The sequence below is a fragment of the Manis pentadactyla genome, chromosome 15 (assembly GCF_030020395.1).
Source record: "Manis pentadactyla isolate mManPen7 chromosome 15, mManPen7.hap1, whole genome shotgun sequence".
Lineage (NCBI taxonomy): Eukaryota > Metazoa > Chordata > Mammalia > Pholidota > Manidae > Manis > Manis pentadactyla.
Window position 1 is genome coordinate 11,389,253 of NC_080033.1, and position 23,234 is coordinate 11,412,486.

The window sequence follows — 23,234 nt, forward strand, 5'->3', positions numbered from 1 at the left end:
GGGGGTCCCTGAGGTCTTTACAGAGGTCTGCAAGGTTATAACTATTCTTATAAAAATACTAAGGTGTTACTTGCTTTTATTATTCTCATTCTCTCCCAAGTGTCCAGTGGGGTTTGCAGCTCCCCTATGACCAGCGCTACCACAAGAGACCAAACACGGCAGCAGAGGCGAGAACCCAGATACATAAGAGGATTGTTAACACTGAAAACAGCGCCAATCTGCTGATTAATTTTTTTTTTTTGCTTTGGAAAACAGTTATTCTTCATAAGAGCATGCTTTGGGGTCAATATGTGATCGATTTATTATTGTTTTTAAATGAATCAGTACCTTAAATATTTCCCAGTTTTAATTTTTAATATAGTGACTGTCAACAGTTGTTCTCCATCCAAACAAAAGCTCTTGGGGGATCTCAATGATTTTTAAGAGTGTAAAGGGGTCCCGGAGACACCAGCGTTTGAGACCCACTGGTGTACATAAAGCAGGGCCATCGCCGGCACCGTGTTTAGATGTGTTTGTCTCTCTGCTATGCCCGTCTCCCCCACGAGAATAGAGCCCCACGAGGGCCATGCTTTTCACTCAGTTTTGCCCACTTTGTGTGTTTCAGCATCTAGAAAAGCACCTGGCATACAGCAGGCACTCAATAAAGACATGCTGCGTGGATAAATGAATAGATACTAATTAGTGTCATTATGCTTGTACTATTAATCACTTTTTTTTGATCAGGCCCTATGCCGAGTACTTTCGAAGCACAATTGTGCAAGGGTTGTGCTTCAAAAAGCAGTGAAGAATTGAGGGATCTGAATTTGACTCCAGGCTCTATACTTGCTACCGTGGGCCACTAAGTTCACCTCCAGAGCCTCAGTTTCCCATCATTCATGGTCAGGCATTGTTCCTGGCACATAAAGGCAGGAGCCATCATGCCTACATTCACACCTCCAGGTATTCATGTCAAATGGTCAGATACTGAGCATAACCGGCTGCAAGCTAGGAGCTGAGATAAAGCAGAGGCTGTCCATTTTCTAAGTGCCCCCTATTTCATAAGGGAGGCACTGGCTAGCTGTGTATCTTTGGACCAGGCACTTCACCTTTGGTGCCTCAGTTTTCCCATTGGTAAAATGGGGGGAGAGTAATCGTACCCATCTTTTAGGTTGCTGGGAGGAGTCAGTGAGCGTTTGGCACAGAGACTTGTAGAGGATGCACTTCATGGATGTCATTATTATTCTTTGCAAAGCCATTTCCCTACCCCTGGGCCTTGGTTTCTCTCTCCAGGAAATAGATGTCAGGGTCTTATGAAACCCTCAGTAGTGTAGCTACCGCTTCTTGGCTATAAATCCTTCCTCTCTCCTTTGCACCCCAGGCCTGAGGGGTGGTGGCTGCTTCCGCAGTTCCTACTAACTGAACTGCCTCACTGTTCCCATTTTGCTCTTCCAGCCCTTCAACACATTCGAAATAAATCCCTGTGTTAATGCCCTTCATGTAAAATACCTTGAGTGGGGTCTGACTCTGACTCAGGACCCACTGTGGGGTAGGGAGCCCCCATCTGGGTCAGCCAGCCCATACCTGCAGCTTCTTGAGCTGGCTGTTGACAGTGGCCAAGTCCCCGCCAGGGTCCACGTCTTGCAGCTGGCTTTCCATGTGAAGGAGCTTCTTGTCCAGTTCTGTGAAGCTCTGCACCAGTTGGTCGGCCTTGCTGGCCTCAAAGAGCTGCCGTGCCTTGGCCTGGGTGGTGCTCTCCAGCTCTGCCCAGCACTGCCGGATCTCACCCAACTTCTTCCGCACTGAGGCCGCCAGCTCCGGCTTCTCCTGCATCAGTTGCTGGCCCTCCTGCCCCAGCCAGGTGGGAGACAGGAAGTCCGGGGGAGGGGTAGATAGTGAGAAGGGACAGAGAAATAAGGGGGCAACAGCACACAGGAAAAGATGTGGAGAGAGAGACAGAGGCAAGAGATTGGAGACACACAGAGAGACAGAGACATGAGGGGTGGGTGCAGAGACAGGCCCAGAGATAGAAGGATCCAAGGCATGGGAAGGGAGATGAGGAGACAGACAGAAGTGTGGGGAGGGAGACAGAGATACCAGGAGAGAATGGGCAGAAGACAGGGAGAGAGAGTCATAGAGTGATGGAGACAGATGTGCACATAGTCAGCAAATGGGGAGAGGGCCACAAGAAAGACAGGGGAGAGAGACAGAGACAGATGAAAGAAACAGAGAAAGAGAGAGAGGCAGAGAGAATAGACTTCCATTAAACTCCAAGTCAAGAAGAGTAGCTTTGCCATGGGCCACTATTTATAAGGCATAACTGGCCATTTAAGGGTTTAAAGTTGACCTGGGTGTCTCCATTTGAATCAGAAGGATGGAGCTGTCCAGGTCTAGGGGTTCAGCCAGAAAGGGGTCAGTTTGGGGACTGAGGCTTAGAGCAAAAATCTGCCTAGGTCCTTTCAAGACTGAAATCAAGCTTCTTGGTGGTCTAAGGCCACATATTGGCCTTATTAAAATAATACATATTATTTTACATATTTAAAAAAATAATTCCACAGCAATTACAGCTCCTAGGTGCTTGGCCCAGAGAGGTTAGCACAATGCCCAAAGCCACCCAGTTGGTAAGAGACATTAGACACAATTAAAACCCAGGGTTATAGGAATCCAAAGATCACATTAACCCTGGGCTTCCCAGAGCTGTTCCAGGCTGTCCACCTGACCTTTCATATTAGATGCTTCAAACAGAGTAGAAGGAAATCTAGTAGGGGAGGCCATAAGAAGGGGTGAAATATTTAACAACCTGGAGGCTATGAGCACCATTCAGAAGAGATGCTGTCTATTTTATAGAGGGGAAAACTGAGGCTCAAAGAGGTTACATGAATTGCTTGAGACCACATAGCTAGCAGTAGACATGGAAATGATCTGGACCAGGTCAGAGTTGTGAGAACATCAGGATGGCAGTGGAGGCTGTAGGAGGTGAGATGTGGGCTCCTGGAGGCCTCCAACACCTAGCATAGTCAGAGGGGCCTTCTCACCCTCTCGATCTTCTCCAGCCACTCCTTATTCTGAGCCAGCTCAGCCATGAATGCCTGGTACCGGAGCCATCTCTTATGCAGCTTGTGGCTGTCTTCCCGTGTGCCATCCCGCGCCATCAGCATCTTCTCATGGATCCAGCCATCAAGCTGTTTAGGAGGGGGCAGGAGCTCAGCCAGTTCCCCCAATGTGGCAAAGCACCTCCATCCCCTCCAGCAGGTCCCAGGTTTAGGGCTTAGGCTGCTAGGTTGTGGAGAGTGGATGGAAAAACCTTTTCAAGTGAGGACTTTGTGATGGGGACATCTCAAGCTCTTTCCTAGAGTGTGGAGGCTGGATGGGCATCCACAGAATGCCCAACCTCTTAGCCCCCCTATCCTCAGGGCGTCCCTTCTCAACTCCCCATAAGCCCCCAAGGCAGAGCTTCTGGGCCAGACAGCCTCTTCCCATCCAAAGCCAAATCAACCCTCCAGTTCTTCAACCTAATTTAGTTGAATTCCAATTCAGCCCCAACCTGCCTCTCTTCCCAACAGCAACACTTAGACCCTTTGATTTAGTCTTAGCCACCTCCAGTACCCCAACCCACTCCCAAAGATATCAAATGAAGCTTCCATATCTAGGTTTAGCCCCCACATGTGGCCAGATAAGCCCCGAAATGACCCCCCCAAATAGTGCTGAGTCTAGTTCTCTCCAAACCAGCCCTCCAATCTAGGTAGACCCAACCCCCACAACCCAGATCAGATCCAACCTCCCTAATGAGCCTACAGGACCCCCCAAATCCAGCCCTGGGACTCCAAGACCACAGTTTCCCCAAACCATGACTAGTTCCAGCCCCCAACTAAAACCAACTTCCTAAATGCAAACAGAAGGGCCGCCTCTGGCTCCTACAAATGAGCCTGCTTCCAAATCTAGCCCCAGACTCCCCAACATAGATCAGACAGAACCTCCCTAGCCACACACCCCTCCCAAATAAAAGCCAGTTCTAGTCCCCCCACTAGAACACAAGACCAGTCATCCAAAATGCATGCTCCAAGAGTGGGCCCCCCTTTACTACCCTGAGCAGGACCAATCACAAGGCTGCTTTCTGAGCCCCCCCTATATAAGACTGCCCCCCAAGCCGGAATCTCCTAGCTCATGACCAAACCAGGCACCTGGGACATTTTGCTCCTCCCCTTTTCCTTTCCCCACCCCCAGCTTCAGTCACAAGATCCTCCTCCTCCCTTCTGAAAAAAAAAAAAAACAAGACTCCAGCTCTGAGTCCAGGAGGCAAATGCAGACATAGCCAAGGACAAATCCTAAGCCGGCCAAACCCCACCCCATGTCCCCTGAGCATGGGCTCCCAGGGGTCCAGGATAGCTTCAGACTCTCTCTCTCTCACTCTCTCTCTCTCTCTCTCTCTCTCTCTCTCTCTCTCTCTCTCTCTCTCTCTCTTTCACACACACACACACACACACGCCAAGTCCACACACCAGCCAAGTCAAACGCTGAACCCCCAACTCAATTCACAGGTTTCCAACACACAGGGAAGAGCCACAGCACACTGTGAAAGCAAAGCGCCTAAAGGAGATGGCACCCTGTCATCACGGTAAAGTCCCCCAGAAGTGACTGACCCCCATCACTGTGGACAAAGCCAGAGACCCCAGCAACCAAGGAAAATCCCAAAAGTCAGAGACCCCCAAACCCAAGCAAGTCCAAGACCCTTATCGCCCAAAGCAGATCGCCGCAAAAGTGATTTGCCCCCATCATCTTAGGCTGATACAGATCCGGCAAGTACCAAGGAAGAAACCCCAAAAAAGGTTTAGAGTCCCCCCAACCCCAGGGCAAATATCAGATCCCCATTACCCAGAGGAGAGCCCCCTGGAGAGGATGAGACCTCTTGTCCCACAGGGCGAATTCAGACTACCCCAGGAGTAGCCTCAGAAGTCCCCCTTTCCTGCTTCTCTCCCTGGGGACCCGTCCCCTAAGTCGCGCCCGCACCAGCACCGCGGACAGCGCCCGGCGTCCCTGCCCCTTCCCCTGGCTGGGGTCCCGGCGCCTGGCCGACCCGCCCCCGCGCCGCCCGCGCCCCTCCCTCCCGCGGCCTCCGTGGGCGAGCACGCGCCCAAGACCCCTCCCCCGCCCGCCTCTGCGGGGGTGCGCATCAGCCCCTTCCCTTGGGCGCCCCGGAGACCTGAAGTGGCGGCGGCGTTGGCGGGGAGTCCCTGCGGAGGGTGGGCAGGCCGGCTCTCGCCGCTCCACTGCGACGGCGGCGGCAGCGGTGGCGACGGCTGAGGCTCCGGCGAACGCGCGCCCTCGCCCCCGCGCCCGCCCCCGCGCCGCGGCTGCGCGCCCGCCCGCGCGCACCTCTCGCCTGCCTCCATGCCCGCCTCCGTGCCGAGCCCCCGTGCGGGGTGAAGGAAGAATCACTACCCTCCCTAAAGCATGGGGTGGCGGGCGGGGGTTCTGTGCCATCTCCGATGATTGCCTCTTGGTCCAGAACAATCTCACGAGACGGGGAAGGGGCTCTTGGACCCAACCGAATGGCGGGAGGGAGGCCTGGGGCCTTGGCTACCTCCACCTATGTGAAGGTGGGGAGTATGGGATGGGGGTGGGGTGGGCTCCTGAACCATCTCTGATGGGAAGGGCTCAGATTCCTGGCTCCCCCGGGAATATAGGGATAAGGGATATGGGAGGGGAACATGGGACATCTGTAAAACCAGTCCAGAAGAATCCCCATTGGGAAGGAGGGGACAGAGGGTTCCTGGACCCAGCTCCAGTGGGCTTGAGTACTCTGTGGGGGTGGGAGGTGTACAGGCCCTTGCCCATTTCATATGCGTTCCTAAACCATCTGTGGTTGGGGGAAACGTAGGTATTGGATCATCATGGAGTCGATGATCGTGGGTCAGGTAGATGGTTCTAAAATGTTTACCAGAACAGTTATTATGGTATGCAGGGGGCGGAGGGGGAGGCAGCCTGTCTCCTGAATCGTCTCTAATGTAGAAGGGGACGTGGACCATGTCCGATTTGGGGCGATTCTTACAGGTGTGCAGATCATCTCTAAAGGAGCTGAGCTCGACTCCTGGACACTTTTTAAGGGACGAAGGCTTAGTTCTGGACCGTCTCTGACCGAAGTTGCACTCTAGGCCGCTGGTCCACTCACGCCTACCCCGCCCCAGTCCAGTCTCCCACCCTTCCCCGAGGCCGGGCGCTTCTCACAAATCTCAGGGGAGCAAGGTGAGATCAGTGCGCGTCCCCGCGGGACCCATAGGCGCGGATACGCGCCGTTGCCAGGGGCGCCCAGGGCCCCTCCCTCCTTCCCCGGCGCCTGTGCGGGCGGAGCCCGGACCTGCGGAGCATGCGCAATGAGGCCGGGATCCGCGCGCCTCCTGGCGGTGCGGAGAGAACTGCGCTCTGCGACCCACTTAGACGGGGCGTCCCCACCCCCGCCGCGCCTCTGCCCTAGAGCATTTCCCTTCCCAGGAAAAAAGTCACTATGCCTAGCACAACTGGAGTTCCTACCTCGTTGCAGTCTCGGAGAAAGTGCTGAAGCCCAAGTTGGTCATGTAGTTTCTGCATCCACTGCTGGGCCCGTAGTTGGTTTTCCTGGCTCCTGGGAACGGGGAAAGAAGGGCTGGGACACTGGCAGTAGGGCTGTGAGGGCATCTGGCCTGCAGGGCTGGGAACCTGGGCCACATAAGTAAGAGCAAGGTGGGGGTGGGGGGAGAGGCAAAGAAACATTAGTGAGGGAGAGTCAGGGACAGAGCTAGAGAGGGAGAGAGAGCAAGAGGGGGTGGGGGACAGAGTGAGGGAGAGAGAGACAGAAAAGGAAGGAGAGGGAGAGAGAGCAAGCAAGGCAGACACACAGCCCAGGGAGAGAGAACACAGACCTGAAGCCAGAAGACCACAAGACAAAAACTCGGGGAGGACTCCTAAAGAGAAAGAGTGACCAGGAGAGAGAGACAGACAGAGAGAGACACACACACACACACACACACACACACACACACACACCCCACAGACAAAGAGAAACAGAGACCTCAAGAGGGACCGGCCGACAGAGACCTGAGAGAGATGAAGAGAAAGAGACCCAGGGAGAGAGAAAACAGGGAAAGACAATAAATGGAGCAGGGTCAGCCCCAAGCAGCCTGAGAGCAGCTGACAAGGACAGAGTGAGGCGGAGGCAGAGGGACGGAAAGTGACGGGAAGGGCCAGGGCAGGGACAGTCCAGAGATGGACAGGCAGAGAAGTGGCAAGGTGCCACCCATAAAAAGACAGAGCCTGGCAGAGGGGGGCAACAAAGTTGGAGAGAGGGAAGAGAGCAGGGTGTGAGGAGTGGGCTGGGGCGGTGAGGAGGGTGGGGGAGTGTGCAGGCGAGGAGGGGCAGGCCTTCGGCCTGAGTGAACTGGCCAGACGGGACCCAGGCCCTCCCATCCCAGAGCTGGCCAGGACCACAGCCCCAAGCAGCTTGGCCTGCTGCCCACAGGGGAGGGCAACATGCCCAAGAGGCCTAGTGGAGGGGGTGGGGGCATCCCACCTCACTGTGCCTTGAACAAGCCACTCCTACCTCAGGGCTTTGGCACTGGCTGTTCCTTTGCCTGGAATGCTCTTCCCACCGATGTCTACTCAAATGTCACCTCCTTAGTGAGGCCCCTCTACTGAGTGTTACTCCCTAACACCTTCTGGCTTTCTTTCCGTCTTTAATTTTCTCCTTTGCACTTCACACTATCTAACACGCCGTATATGTTACTCATTTGTCCATGCCCCACTAGGACTCCCCCATGAGGGCAGGAATGTTTTTGTTCACAGCTGTATCCCCAATGCCTAGAAAAAGAGCCTGGCACAAGGCTTGATACATGTTTGTTGAATGAATGAATGAATGGGAGAGAGACGGAGACAGGGAGAAGAGAAGACAGAGGGAGAGGCAGATGGAGGTAGAAAAACGGAGAGAGAGAGAAGGAAACAGAGACACAGAGATACACAGATGAATGGAGACAAAGAGTCAGAGCGTGTGAGTGAAAGTTACAGCTGGAAGGAGGAACAAAAAGGCCGGAGACAAACAAGCGGAGTACTGGCTCCCTCCTGCCTGGACTCAGCTCGGGGGCCAGGAAATAGGATATGCCTCTGCGATGGAATTGAAACCAATCCCTCCAGGCCTTCACGAGCCAACTTGTCATGCACCAGTCCTAGGGATGAGGAAATACCCTGATCTCCCAGAGGTGTGAGAAAATGGCAGAGTTCACATGCCACCAGGGCCACTTCCAGGCTATGACCTTGGCAAGTGAATTCCTCTCTCTGAGCCTCATGTGCAAAAGGCAGATAAGAAACACCCCTGGCACATGGGGCTGGACCAGGTTCCAAGCCAGGTGAGGCACACACAGAGACTGTGACTTGCCCCCAAATCTCACAGCTTGAGGTCTGGAGCTGGACTAGGATCTGGCCCTGGCTTACCCCAGGGCCTCAGCCCCCAGCCCTGCACGGTTTGTCCCCCTCCTCCCAGCGAATGGATGTTTCATTACTTCTACCAGGTGGGAAATGTGTCCCTAGACAAGTAAATGACTGGGACCTGGGGGTAAGGGGTGCAGGGATTGGGTCTGTCCCAATTCCTGCTGTATCTCCAGCCAGCAGAAGCCTGGGGCAGCTACCCCCTCAGGGATCCCCCAGCCCCTGTACTTCTCCCATTCCCGCCCTGACTGCTCTGCCTGTCTTGCCCCATCCTGGCCCTGTCACTCTGGGCCATCCTTGTCAGACAGTGTGTAAGCTCTATGAGGGCAGGAACCAATTCTGTCCCAGTCCCTGCTGCCTGCCCAGCATTGCCCCACATGGTGCCAGGAACAGAGCCCAGACAGTACTTTTCACTGGCTGAAGAATAAATGAATAAACAATAGACTGAAAGGAGCAATTAATGGCAGCAAAGGAAAGGAGTGGATTGTAGAATGAGCAGTCCTCCGGGCTCCTCCTCCTCATTCTGCAGAGCCTGGCATACAACAGGCACTTGAGAAAGGTGGGATAACGGCAGGAAGGGTCCAGGCCCTGGAGCTGAGGCACTAGATCACAACCCTCAGGACCAGAGTCCCCATGAAAGGTTCCTTTACAAAACTTCAGCCTTGTTCCAGATGCCTTTAGGGGAAAAGGACATTGAGCCCTGGACAGAAGTGGGGCTGGGGCCTCAGGGCTGTGGGTGGTGGTGGAGTGACCAGGTACGCTCTCCATCAGGAGCCAGGAAGACAGATGAGGGGCTCCGGCCTCTTTTCCAGCCTGGATCACACCACAGAAGAGAAAGCTGGGGTCATCAGAGGGGCAGAAACAGTGACAATTACAGAGAGAAGGACCAGGCCTGGAGGAAATCCTAGAAAGGATTCCATGTGAGGGCTGGGATTTGGGTGGGGGGCAGGCAGGATACTGTTTTTCTTTGAGAGCCTAGAATAGCGTCTGGCACAAAATAGATGCTTAATAAATGTCTTTGCTTGATCCGTGCAAGGACAGAGAAGAGACAGGGCAGGGCAGTGGTGAGAGACAGATGGGGACAGAAGCAGAGAATAACACTGTACAAGAAAAGCATGAAAGACACAAACACACAAACACACACACTCTGCAGGCTTCCTGGGGTACTGGGTGGCTGGGGCCCAGCGGAGGTGCTCATTCACAGTACTTGACAACCCGTGTGGCAGTGGACACCAGCCCATCTGGAAGGCTGGGGCAGAGCCTGTATGTGGCCTTTTAGCTGATGGATCTGGGGACCCGCACAGCAAGGCAGATGCTGGGGCATCTAGGAAAAGATGTTAACATTTTAATGAGCAGTGCAGCTATCCCAGGCTGAGGGCAGGCTTGGGAGAGAAACTTCTCATTGTGCATCCTCGGGGTCTTTGGCATTTACAACCACAAGTTGCCTTTTCACAAAACAGCAATTTAAATAAAATCTAAAACATGGTGGAATTAAGTAGAAGTCAGAGAGGGGTGGAGAAGCAGAAATCATGATGGAGAGGAGTGGAACTCTGACCTTCCCACCCCACCCTATGGGGAGACTGCCCACCCATATCCCTGGGGCCTGAGGGGCTTACTTCTCCAGCAGCTGGGACACGGCCTCCTGGGCCTGCTCCCCGTAGGTGTTGCCCTGCCTCAGCAGGCCCTCGGCAGCCTGCACGGCCACCTGCATCTTTTGCTGGTTCAGCTCCATCGTGGTGAGAAAATCCCGGTGCTGTTTCAGTGCTTCCTCCACTGATGCCACTGTGCCTGGGAGCTCCAGACTGGACAGTGCCATCTCCTGGGAAGGGAGAAGGGTAGTGCTTAGGTCAGCCCTGCTCCATTCCAGGACCTGGGAGAGGCTGCCGGCCTGGTTTCCTCTCCCTTGCTCACTGTGTTCTAGCATCAAACATGTAGGCATGGTCCCACCTCAGGGCCTTTGCCCATGCTGGTCCCTCTGTCTGGCAGTCTCTCCTTCTAGCCATACCCCTAGATATGGCTGGCTCCTTCACTTTCTTCAGGTCTCTGATTGTCTGCTAAAAAATAGCCCTCCACCCCAGCTAGATCCCTGTACCTTGCTTTATTATTTTTCAAGCATATACCTGATATGATATCACATATGCATTTACTTATTTATCATTTCCTCTCCTATACACACACACTAAAATGCCAGCCACATGCAGGTGGGATTCTGTGTTTTGTTTCCTAATGTGTGCTCAGCCCCAGCCCTAGAATAGTACCTGGCACAGAGGAGGCACCCAGTAAATAGTCGCTTAAATGATGAAGACTGAACTAGGTGCTGTGACCTCAAGGAAGTCCATTCCCTCTCTGGGCTTAGTTTTCTAACTGGCAAAATGGGGGTGGGGTGGGGTGGGGTCAGAACGGGTCTCTCAAGGCCATGTCAGGTCCAGGATTTAATAACCTCATTCTAGGGGCTCCCTGTCTGTCCCCCCAAGACAGTCCTCAAAATGGATCCACTCGCTCTAGATAACCAGCATAAGTGGTCACCCTGGTTTCTAAAATGATGCCTGAAAGTTGATATCTATGCTTGGACAAACCAAAAACTGAGTGTTCTACTTTGTCCAAATCTTCAAACTTGGTTTCCATCCCAGAATGATCTCCAAACTGGATCACAACACTTGATTCCTCAAGCCATAAACACAGTTATGCTCTCCAGAGGTTGTGCAAATTGCCATCCCCAATAAGAAGATAATCTAATTTAGGCACCCACAACCACATAATCTACAATCACTTACTGATTCCAACAATCTAAGCCTGAATTACTTACTTCCCTAATCTTTACCCTCTGTTGCCCACCCCAAGATCTTCTTTGAACCCCATTAACATCACCAATCTCATACTCCTATTTCCTTCCAGACAACCCACAGACACAGGAAGCCACTGTAATGAATATCCAAGTGCATTATTCCAGCCTGATAGTCCACAAACTGTTAGTCACCTCAGATAAGACACCAACCCACCCACCATAATCCTCAAATTCTGTAACACACGCCCACACGTGTTCCAACTGTGTTCCACAAACCCAGCTACCCGTACCAGACACCCTCCCCACTCCCACTGACCTCAGATAAGCCATGAACCCAGTAGTCCCAGCAAAAGCACTCCTCCATACATTTCCCTGCCCCGGAAATCCCCTGCAGCCTCAAACCTCCACCTGCGTGAACCCCGAAGCGGGCACCTGGTTGCGCAGCACCGCGTGCGCCTGGCGTAAGTCGCGTAGAAAGAGCTGGTAGACGTGCGCCTGGACCAGCGCCTCCCTGCGCGCCTCCCACAAGCCGAGCAGCTTGTGCCAGCCAAGTTCGAGGTGAGGCAGCCACTCATCGAGTGCCAGGCCGGGGCCCAGCTCTGCGCCGTCGGCCGCCAGCAGTGCCTCGCTGGTAGCCACGATGCGCGCATAATCCTCCTCGCGCTGGTCCACTTCCTCCTTGAGGGCTGCGTGGCGCGCCAGCAGCGCGTCCGCCTCTTCCAGGCTGCCTGGCAGGGGCCCCTCGCCGCCGCCCGCCGCCTCTTGGGCGCGCACCAGCCAGTCCAAGAAAGCATCCAGGTCGTGCAGGAAGCGCTGCAGGCGCCCTGCCGCCGCCACGGCCTCACCACAAGCCTGAGCCGCGCTAGCCAGCGCGTCCCACTCGGAGCCCAGTTCCTCCGCACCCTGGTGCAGCCGCGCAGCCTGCCCCGGGAAGCGCGTGGCCAGCAGGGCTGCCTCCTCCTGGAGAGCCGCCTGGCGCGGCTCCAGCGCTTGCAGAGCCGCCTCCAGGCCGCTAAGGCGCCACTGCAGGGCGCCGCTGGCTCGGGGTGCGCTCTCCACAGCCCTCCGCTTCTCTCGTACCTGGGCGCGCACCTCGGCCACCTCCAGCACGTGGTTCTCCACCAGCAGCACCGCGCTCACTTCCTCTTTGCGCTGTTCCACCAGCTCCACAATGCGGTTCCACCTGTGCCCAGGGGAAGGAAGGCGGCTTGAGAAGGGCAGGGACTCTTCTTGGATTTGGAGGCACGCCCACCCAGGGTAGAGTCCATCCACTGTGTGACTTTGGAGAGCCACTTTCTCTCACTGAGCCCCAGTTTCTGCCTGTGTAAATTAGAACCCTACCCTGCACATTTGTTTAGAGTAGCGGTTCTCAAAATGTAATCTGAGCGAGATCAAAACCATCTTCACAATAATGCTAAGACACTACTGCCTTTCACTCTCTTTCTCTCCTGAGTGTCCAGGGGAGTTTTCCAGCGGCTACATGATGAAGACTGAATGCAGAAGACCTGAGAACTCGGCTGCCTTCTCTTAAGCCAGACACTGAAGAGATTTAATCAAATGCAAAACAATGTCTCTCTTCTCACTACATTTTTTAAAGTTATTTTTCTTTAAAAATATCTTAGGTATGTTAATATAATAGATTTACTGTTATTTTTAAATGACTTCAGTATTAATTTCTAATAGCTAATATTGATAGATATAATCCACTAAAACAAGCTTTTTGGGGTCCTTAATAGTTTTTAAGAGTGCAAAGGGATTCTAAGACCAAAGAGTGGCTCACAACCCCAGATAAGAGATTGGGTCTAACGAACAGTAATTGAGGTTGTGCTATGAGCCGGTTGCTGAGGGCAGAGTGGTGGAAGGCAATGCTGTGCTATTTCAAAATAAATTAGTGAAAAATTACGTATTGTTCTGTGCTCCCAGGCAAATAATCATACTTCTCTTGGCCTCAGTTCCCCTTCATAGTAAATTCATGTGAATTTGCCAGATGGCCATTATCATCTCAGGGGTTATTATCTGCACATTCTTGATCTCCACAGTTGAGTAAGGAAAGGAGTGATGGAAAGAACAGGTGTGAAATACCTAGAAAGGCTTCCAGTTACCTGCTGTTGAGGTGGTCCTGGCAGGAGCGCACCTCATCTGAACTGGGGTGGCCTCCTTCCACCAGCTCCTGGACTGTGTGGTTCACATCCAGGACACGGCCCATCAGACTGTTCATCTCCTGGTCCAGACTTTCAAATCTGCAGAAGGAGGATGGATGTGCTCAGAGAGGCCTAGAACCTGGGGACCAACCCACTTCTTGGCTTTTATGAACCTGCCTTCTGAATCTCCTCCTAGCTCTCCAACCTCACCTTGTCGGCATCCTTTTTCCCAACTCTTCCTCCTTGTACCTGCCACTGAGGTGTTAGATTCTTCTGAGCTCTGTCCTGAGTACCCCTGCTTGGGCCTCATCCAGCCCCACAGCCTCAGTCCTCATGACCTTGGACTCATGATCCCCACATCAGACTTCAGCCCCAGCCTTGCTTCTTTTGAACCTGTCTCCAACCTCAGAGCCTGCTGTGTACCTCCTTGGGGCTCTTCACATTCACTGTGACTCAACCTGGCTTCAGCACCTCTCCCCAGATTAGTTCTTCCTCTGGGTCCCTATCTCAAGGACAGCCTCATCATCTCCTAGGCCAGAGCCCTAGGCCGTGTTTTGGACAATGTCCCTCCCCATCCTGTCCATCCCCATGGCCTATCCACTTGGCTTCCTGGTCCAGTCCTGTCCCCACTCCAGCTGCCTCTTGCGGCTCCCACCCACCATTCTCACCCCCTCCAGCCCACCCTCCACATGGCAGCCAGGGAGATCTCTGGGCATGGTCCTCCCTTTTTTAAAACAATGCCCAAGGCTATGGCTTGGATAATTGTGAGCACAGTAAGGGCAGAGACCAGGCCAGAGTTTCAGCAATGCCCAGCACAAAACCTAGAACCACGCAAGAGCTCAATAAGTACCTGTCGAATGAATGAATCAATGAACAAGACGCTCAGAGAGAGAGGTTCAAAGGGGTCATCCACTAATTTGACAACTCATTACGAAGTTAGCCAACAGACAAATTGGCATCTAATGTGCCACAGCATGGTAAGCGCGGTGAAGAAACATAAAGTGGGGTGAGGGAAAAGAAAGTGACAAGGTCCAGGGCTATTTTATCAGCTAGGAAGATGGCATCTATGCAGGGGCTGTGAGCATCCCAGGGCACCCACCAGGCTGGGGTGTCTCTTGAGGAGCTTAGGTTAACTTCATGGCTGGTGAATATAAGCCTAATAATAACAATAGCAAACATTCCTGGAATGCCCCCTGCTCCCAGGCACTTGCTAAGTGTTCTGCAGTATTCACGCACTTACTGGTCACCACAGCCTGGGAGGTAGGAACAAATATTCCCATTTTACTGGAGTCCCTAGTTCCAGTAAAATGTCCCAAGAGAAAATGGGAAGTGTTGAACCTGTGAAAACGAGGCTCTGTGCGTGAGCAAGGGGACCTGGTAGTCCCATAAGTGCGTGCTCACCGGTGCTGCACCACCTCGACGTCGTCGAGTGAATCAGGCACACGCATGGCCAGCAGCCACTGCTCCTTCTCACCGATCCACAGCTCGCATGCGTGCACCTCGCCAAACATGCGGTAGACAGCGAGGGCATCTCGAAGCCATTGGCGCCTCAGCGCAGCCACCTCGGTCACCTCAGCGAACAACTGCTCAGCCTCCACCACGCGCACCTGCAGTGCCACCACTAGTGGCCCAACGCTGCTGGCGCCCCCCAATGTGGTCAGCTGACGCCGTAGGCCGCCCACCGGCCCGCGATGCGCCTCCACCTCCCCGGTGAGAGCACGATGCTGCCGGGCCAGGCGGCGGCTGGATGCTTCGTCGTGGCCAAAGTCGCCCGCGGCTGCTAGACGGTAAGCATCGCGAAGCCAGTCCAGGAGCCCATCGAGATCAGCGCCGAACTGGTGCAGCGCGCGCGCCTCTTGCAGCCGCCGCTCGCGCCGCGCGGCTGCCTCCTCCAGCCGCAGCCAGCGCCGCCGTGCGCTCGCCGCCCGCTCCTCCAGGCCCGCCAGGTGCGCCGTGTCGGCGCCCGGGCCCACGGCGCCGCCGGCTGCAGCCAGCTCCTCGCCACGCCGCAGGGCCTGCTGCAGCAGCGCCCGCCGCCCGCCCAGCTCGCCCTGCAGGATCTTGTACTGCGCCAGGAGGCGCGCGGTGCTGGACAGGTCGTGCGCGCCGCCCGCTGTGCCAGCTACTCCCGCAGCGCCCGCAGCGCCGCTGCCGCCCGCTGCCTCTAGGAGGCGCTCCTTTTCACGGGCCCAGCTCTCGGCCTCCTCCAGCTCCTGCAGCAGCGCCCACAGGCTCCGCGAGGCCTCCAGCTCCGCGCGCCGCCGCGCCGCCTGCTCCTGCAGCTCCGCCAGACAGCCGTGCACGTGGTTCACGCGGTTGCAGATGATCTGCGGATCGCAGGGTTGGTAGCCTGGGCCAGGAGAAAGGGACGACCCTGGGTTGGGCAAGGGTCAGGGGGGACCCAGGAAAGAGTGGTGCAGGCTATCTGCCCAGTCCTTGGCTCAGCTTCATCAGGTGCCAGGTTAGGCGTCCCCTCCTCCAGGCAGCTTTCCCTGACACCCCAAGTCTGAAGCAGGCACCTTCTCTGGCTCTCCCAGGCTTCTCTGCTTCTGCCATTCCAGTCCTGACCCCTCTAACCTATTATTGCCTGTTTTGTTTCCCCCACTGGACTTCGAGCCCCATGAACACAGGGCCTGGGCTTGTCACATCCTGTCCCCAGCATAGCCAGGCATAGGGTGGAGCCCAGAGCAGCCACCTAATGAAAAGTGTGACTTACTGATTGAATGATGGATGGAAACTGAGATTTGGAGAATCCTAGACTCCATATACTTTTGTGTACATTATTGTTTCCTTCAGAATTGAACCAAATGAAACTTCTCTACTCTTAAACCATTTTGGGGGCTCCCACTGTCATTCTCTTTTGCCTTCTTATCCATTAATCCCAGTGATAACTTGAATTCTTTTTCTTCAAATATTTCACCTTCCTCCTAGACCTCTAATTTGTACCCAGAGAACTGTGAAATTAAGTTAATGGGTCACAGTCAGTATTTCATTAATGCAACAGAATAGAATGAATAGAAAACATCACTATGTAACACATGAGGCAAGGTGGAGTATTGTTTCATAAAACCTTTATGTCAATGGGTGTGCATGCATGTGTGTATGGGTGTGTGAACTCTGGGTCACAAGATAATTGTATTTTTTACTGGGTCAAAACAATGTAAGAGACACTGCCATAGGTGGAATGTGGGGTTTCTGTAACTCTGGACATTGAAATTGACCCAAATACTACGGCATCCAACTGAATGGTGTCCATGTAGCCAGCCCTTCCTCTGACACAATGTCATTTAATCCTCACAGCCATCCTCTGAGGCTAGTATGTTTATTAGCCCCATCTTACAGATGAAGAAACTGGAGCCCAGGGAGGGAAGCCACTCGCCCAGGATCAGCTGAGAACTGATGGATCAGGAGGCCACACTGTGGACCGCATACCAGACAGCTGCCTCCCATCGCCATGACAACACACCCCACACTAGCTTCTTGGCTGTTCTTGCGGTGTGACGGTTGTCACCAGGCACCAAGATCTCACAAGCAAAGACAGAGGGGGCCTGCTGGGGAAAACAGCCATAGGGAGAAGGACAGGGTCCCAGCAGCCTCTCCTGGGGTTGGGATGTGGGTGACAGGGGCTAAGCCAGGATGGGGATATCCGTACTGGGGTTTGGAAGGAGACCTCAACACTTGTTCTTAGGATGTGCTCCAGCACATGACAATGAGAAACTCCCCCACCATCCTCCAAATCGGATAGGCTCCGCTTTTCTAACAATGCTCAGGGGTTCCAAAGGGCCATGTCTTCAAATAAAGGAGTGAGACAGGTCAGCTTCAACACCCTCTTATCAGCTCCATGGTTCTAATTCTCCTCACCAGCAAGAATGAAAAGCAGTCCTGATGGCCGTCAGCACTCTCACAGCCAGAATACACAGTTTCAGAGAACACAGCTTCTGACAAGGCAGCCTTGTGACCACGTGGGGTGGACAAAAACAAGGCCTCTCCATAATCATGTCTGAGCACACACAAAAACATGGTCCCTGCAAACCACAGAAACGGCCACCCATCCCCCTCAGCTGGCTGTGGTAAATGACTGCTGCCAATTCCTGGTCCTCCCACCACCTGGATAAAAATGATTAAGATGCACAATCATCTAATTACCCCATTTCCAGACACCGTCCAGTCTGCAGCGAAACACACCGCACAAACCATCCCCACGTCGCCTAATGCAAGCCCACATCCTGTAACAAGCCCTTGAACGCCCTCTTACTGAGATGCCCCATGATTCCCCATGGTGCATGCAAAGGGCCGACAAATCCAACTTGGTTTGACTCCAGGGGGATTCCTGGTGGTCTGGCTGCAGGGCATTAACATTGGTAAAATGAGACAGCGGCCATGACACATCGATGTGGCCAGTTTGATCACTGTATAACCGGGGGTTAGGATGCGTGGCTGAGCAAAGGGCACAGATTCCACAGTGGGCTAATGAAAGCTTTCCTTGTGCCTGTTGTGAGAACTACTGGGAAAAGAGGGCCTATCTCTTTCTGCTGGGTCTGCCAACCTGCTGAAATGTAAACTGGGCTGAATGATCCCAGATTTACATCCCAAGGGGAGGGGCTGCCCAACAAGGATACAAACAAAGAGACTAGAGTCAGAGAGAGGTGGAGTCTCAAAAGCATCATAGAACCATCCTGGATCCAGCCATGCCTAAAGCTAACACTCATTTCCCTGCACCCTGTAGTTACATCAGTCAATATACTCCCCTTCCTCCTTAAGCTTATTGAATTGAGTTTCAATCACTTGCTACTGAACAGGCCCTGAATGGATATTACCTTCCATGGTCTTTTTATGGTATTTACTGACATTGAGCTATGAAAGCCTTAGCACATAACAATGTGCAATAAATGTGCCTCATTACTGCAGAATCTCAAAGCAGGAAGAAGTTGTGAGGTCCAACCTCCCTCTCAAGGCAGTAATTCTCCCTGTGCTATTCCTGATCTTAGTCTGCGTTTGGATACCTCCAAAGACAGGGAGCTCACTCCTTACTACTCTCTCAGCAATAATTCTGCTTTTATTTGCACCAGCCCTCAAAGTCTCCACCCCAACCCACCCCCCCAAACCCTAGACTCACCCTGCAGGTGAGAGAAACGCAGAGCAGCAGCATTGAGCGCCCCCACCCGCTCACTCTGGGCGGCAATGTCCCCCTCCAGCAGTCCGTGCTTCTGCAACAGGTCCTCTGCCTCCACCAGGTGCTGCCCGCACTCCCGGGACAGCAGCTGAGCCTAGGAGAGGGGGCGGCATGGAGCCTGTTTTTGGCTTTGGCCGTCAGGCTGTGTCCCCCTCCTCCCACAGTCTGTGACAGTCTCTGTTCCTCTTCACTTGAACTCTGACCGCTGTCGTGGTCTCCTTGTCTCTGTCATCATCTCTCTGTACAGAGAAAACCTTCTGTCTTTCTCTGGAGGCTCCCTCTCTCATGACCTCCACTCTAGGCTCTGCCTCTATCACAGTGTCTCTCTCTCTCTGCCTCCATCTCTATCTTCTTCTATCTCTTCCTCCACCTCATTTACAACTTTTTGTCTCCATCTTTCCCTCTGTCTCCATCTCTGCCCATGTCTCTTTCTCTCCATGTCTCTCTCTGTTTCCATTTCTCTTGTCTCCATCTCTCTGTGTGTCTGTCCATCTCTGGTTGGTCTCTCTCAGATGGATCCCATCTTCCTATGTGTCTTTCTTTGCAGCCATTCAGATTTCCATTGCTCACATTGTACCTTCCTCTCTCTTTTCTCTTTCTCTCCCCACTGTTCTCTGATTTCTTTCTCTCGACCTGCCATCATCTTCCTCTGGTTTAATCTCTCTGTCCATGCCTGTCCGTAGCTCTATCTCTGTATCTCTGTGTCTTTTTATCTATTTCTCTGTCTCTCTCTGTAACTTTTTCTTTCATTTTGTCTCCCTGTCTCTTGAGCTCTCTGTCTCTCTTTCTTCTCCATCACTCTGACAGTTCTGTGTCTGTCTCCCTCCCTCCCCTTCCACACGCCATGCCCACCCATGGTCCCTGGTCTGGCCCTCACCTGCATCTCCTCCATCCAGTCCACCATGTACACCATCTCCTGGAAGACCTTCTGCAGAGCCAGGTTCTGCTCGAGCCGTATCCGCCGGGCACCTACCAGCCCGGTCAGCAGGGCCCACTGGCGCAGGACGCTGTCACGCTGAGCCGCCACCCGCCGGGCATCATAGTAGCCTTCAGCGGCCAGTGCCTGGGCCAGCTCTGCCACACCCTGCACCCGCTCTTCATAGGCTGCAATGTCTGCCTCAATCGCTTCATGCTTCTTCATGGCTGCCTCCACAGCCGGCAGCTCATACCCAAAGTTGTCCTGGGGCAGGGCAGGCCACAGACACTCGCCCACACTGCCTCAGCAGTCCGCCTGTTACCTGGACCCTGTGTGACCCTGGGAACTCCTGTCATCCTGGAGACCATCCTCACCATCCCCAGGTACCCTGGGGACCAGCCCTACTCTTCCCTGTTACACCTCTAACCCTAAACTTGTCACCCAGGAAACAGATCCCAACCTTCCATTGTCTAGAGACTGGAGATGAGGCCTACCCTATCCTGTTACTTAGGAGACCAATTCTATCTTCCCAAGTTACCCTGGACACCAGACACAACCTCCTTTGTCACCTGAGTCTACTTAAATACTCTCCCTATTCCTGAAGAGACTAATTCTGTCCTCTCTAGTTACCCTGGAGACTAACCTCACTCCCCTGTTACCCTGGAGATCAGGCCCACTCCCTTCCCCCACCACTCACTTCTCCCTTCCCACCCTCATTTGCCACCTAGGAGAGTAATCCAACACTTTGCTGTTGCTTAGGAGATCAAATCTCCCTCTCTGCTCCCAGGGCTGTCAGCCCCACCCTGCTTCCCTTCCCCCCCACCCAGAGCCAAGCCCTACAGCCTGTACCTGGGAGACCAGACGCTGGTTCTCGTTCAGCCAGCTCTCCCTCATGGCCACCTTGTGGTCAAACCTCTGCGCCAGTAGTTCTAACTTCTCCTGCCGGATCAGCTCAGCCCGTAGGGCAGCCTCCCGCTCGTGCTCTGCCTTCTCCAGCTGGCCCCATGCCTCGGGGAGACAGGAGGAGGGAGTCAGACTCCAGCAACTCCCCACAGTTTCAAGGCTTCTCTGTCTGAGGTCACTCCTGGCACTTACGGCACTTTTGTGCAAATTGGAAAAAAAATATTGCTTCCTCATGACACTTTGCTGCTAGAAAGCTGTCAGAATGAATATTCAGTCCATGATGTCTGCAATGGGAATGGCTCCCTTGAGCAGTGCACAACGTGCCCAACTCCACAGGGCAACCCTGCTTCTCCCCCACCTTCTCAACCTCACCTTATCGATATCCCAGATGCCACAGCCCTCCCGAGGCACAAAGAGGCGACGGTTGCAGGCACGCAACTTGCTCTGGATGCTGAAGAGCAGCACCTCCAGGTTCCCCTTTTCCTGAAACCTGAAGGGGCTTTGGCTCAGGAACCCTGCCTCCACACCTCCACCTGCTGTCCTCCCTCCGATGCAGGGCCTCACTTGACAGGCTTCTCCAGTGTGCAATAGGCTGTGAAAGCCTGAAGCTGCTGCTGCACCCCACTCAGTGAGTTGGCAAACTTCTGGTTGCTGATGAGGCCCACGGTGCGGTGGATCCAGGCCAGCAGCTCGGCCGCCAGCTCCTCATAGCGCTCAATGATCTTCCCCACCTCCAACACCTGGTCCAGGACCTGACGCAGCACAGAAAAGTGGGGTCAGGTTCATCCCAGATACGCCCCCAAGTGGGTCCCAAGCTCCCAGCCACCTCATTCCTTGTCTCTTCATACCTTCCCGATCCGCTTCCCCTCCACAGCCAGGGCCTTCATCTTGGAGAAATAGTGGTAGAAAGAGACCACATAGGTAATGATGGACTTCTCATCTGGGGTCTCCATGTTCACATCTGGGGAGTAAAGGAGTGGGGGAGCATGATGGTAAGCACCCTGACAGAGGGAATGAAGGTACTGGGTGGAAGGAGGGAGAACCTACTCTTGTTAGCTGTGTGACCTTGGGCAAGGTAACTAACCTCTTTATTCTTTAATTTTTTGTTGTCTGCCAAATGGGGATATACCTCATGGGATTAAATAGTGCCTGACATATATAAACCACTGTAAATTATCTATAATTATTTCTTGAACACACATTCTACCCTCTACCTCAGGGCCTTTGCACATGCTGTTCTCACTGTCCGGAACAATGTTCTCTTTTCTGTGTGCCTAATTCCCATTCATCCTTCAGGGCCCACCTCAACTTAAATTTCCTCAGAGAGGCCTCCCTGTTGACCCTGTGTAGAGTTGGTCTTCTCCTGTTATCCTTCCTCATAGCATCTTATCATTTCTTCCTAGAATTTACCATAATTTTTAATTAAATATTCTTATGTGCTTATGTCCTTATCTAGAGTTCAAGCTCCATGAGGACAAGGTCTATGCCTGTCTTTTTCCTTAAGCATTGTTACTACCATGCCCAGCACATAGTAGGATCCCAACAAATATCTACAAAGTGGATGGATGGTGTATAAGGTTTGAGGTCAAGGACATGGGCTTTGGAGGAAGCATGTGCTTGAATCCCCACTCAACCACTTACTCTTTGCATGTCCTTAGAAGTAGACTTGAATTCCCTAAGCCTCAGTTTCCCCACTGTAACAGTAAGGACAGTCACAGGGCCTGACACTTAGGAACACCATAAATTATAGAAAGAATAGCCTGGCACATGGAAGAAACTCAACAAATTCTGATTATCATTTTAATTTACCCACTGAATGCACAACATTATTCTTGGCCCTTATTGTTCATCACCTGATGAAACAGACATCTGCTAAACACCTACTATGTGCCAGGCACTGATCTCAGAATACAGCTACAAGAGGCAGGAGAGAGGGGTGATTAAGACTATGAATTCTGGAATCAGAAATCCGGTTTACTGGTTTTCAGTGAAATGCTGGGCAAGAGACTTCACATCTCGGAGTCTTCCTTTCCATCACTTAAAACAACCGGGTCAGTGTGAGGATGAAAGAGAACAGTTTTGATAAAATTCCCTATGAGCTTGGCACATAGTAGATGCTCAGAAAGAGGGATCAGCTGTTGGTCCAGAGATTGGAGACTGGTGTCGGGCATGCCCATGGATTGTGAATGAGGCCAAAGTTAGGGGTGGAGTCGGGGGTGGACAGTACATGGTAAAGGCATTGGGGATGAGGATGGAGTTGTGGATAGGGACAGACACAGGGGTGAGATGGGGATAGGAATAGGGGTGGAAATGGGGTTGGGATGGAATGGGAGTTGAGATGGGGTTGAGGGTTAAGGATGGCATGGGGTTGGGGTTAGGGATGGCACAGGGTTCAGGTTGGGGTTAGCCTTGGGGTTGGGGAGAGAGAGGAGCTGAGCCTGGAGGAAAATGATTGAGGAAGGCTATGGGAGGAGAGGCGGTTACGCCAGACAGGGATTAGAGATGAAGATGAAGAAAGCAAGGGACATGAGGAAGGAAAGAGGAGGAGGTGGAGATGAGGAAGGGGGGTACTGGGAGGGAGTTGGGATTTGGGACAACCTTGGACTGGGGACGGTTTTGCGGTAGGATGGAGTTGAGTTTGGGATGGCACAGGGGTTGCAAGTCTGGGCGGGGCCCACAGGACTCACCCTCGGGGTCCAGCAGACGTGCCAGCCCCAGGTGCTGCTCAGCTGTGCGAAAGGCTCTCTGCAGGTTGTAGTTGGCGTTGGACTTGGTGAGTTTGCTGAAGTCCACGAGATCTGGCCTGGGCAGGGGCACAGAGCTGGCGGGCAGCAAGCAGGCTCCAGAGCCAGTGGGCACGAGGGTGCAAAGACATCTTTGTCTGGGCCC

At 53.4% G+C, this 23,234-nt stretch overlaps 1 protein-coding gene across 2 annotated transcripts in view; it reads right to left on the reverse strand.

Annotated features, from left to right (window-relative positions):
• Positions 1-23,234, reverse strand: part of SPTBN4 (spectrin beta, non-erythrocytic 4) — a 62,675-nt gene that overhangs the window by 21,563 nt on the left and 17,878 nt on the right. For both annotated transcript variants that reach the window (XM_057492819.1, XM_036896547.2), the window contains exons 7-20: positions 23,033-23,148; positions 21,194-21,306; positions 20,910-21,097; positions 20,718-20,835; positions 20,292-20,450; positions 19,404-19,706; positions 18,470-18,620; positions 14,755-15,703; positions 13,315-13,452; positions 11,645-12,395; positions 10,044-10,246; positions 6,505-6,595; positions 3,012-3,158; positions 1,561-1,824 (exon numbers count right to left, since the gene is read on the reverse strand). In XM_057492819.1, coding sequence (XP_057348802.1) covers positions 1,561-1,824; positions 3,012-3,158; positions 6,505-6,595; positions 10,044-10,246; positions 11,645-12,395; positions 13,315-13,452; positions 14,755-15,703; positions 18,470-18,620; positions 19,404-19,706; positions 20,292-20,450; positions 20,718-20,835; positions 20,910-21,097; positions 21,194-21,306; positions 23,033-23,148 — 3,691 coding nt within the window. The remainder of the gene's footprint in view (positions 1-1,560; positions 1,825-3,011; positions 3,159-6,504; positions 6,596-10,043; positions 10,247-11,644; positions 12,396-13,314; positions 13,453-14,754; positions 15,704-18,469; positions 18,621-19,403; positions 19,707-20,291; positions 20,451-20,717; positions 20,836-20,909; positions 21,098-21,193; positions 21,307-23,032; positions 23,149-23,234) is intronic.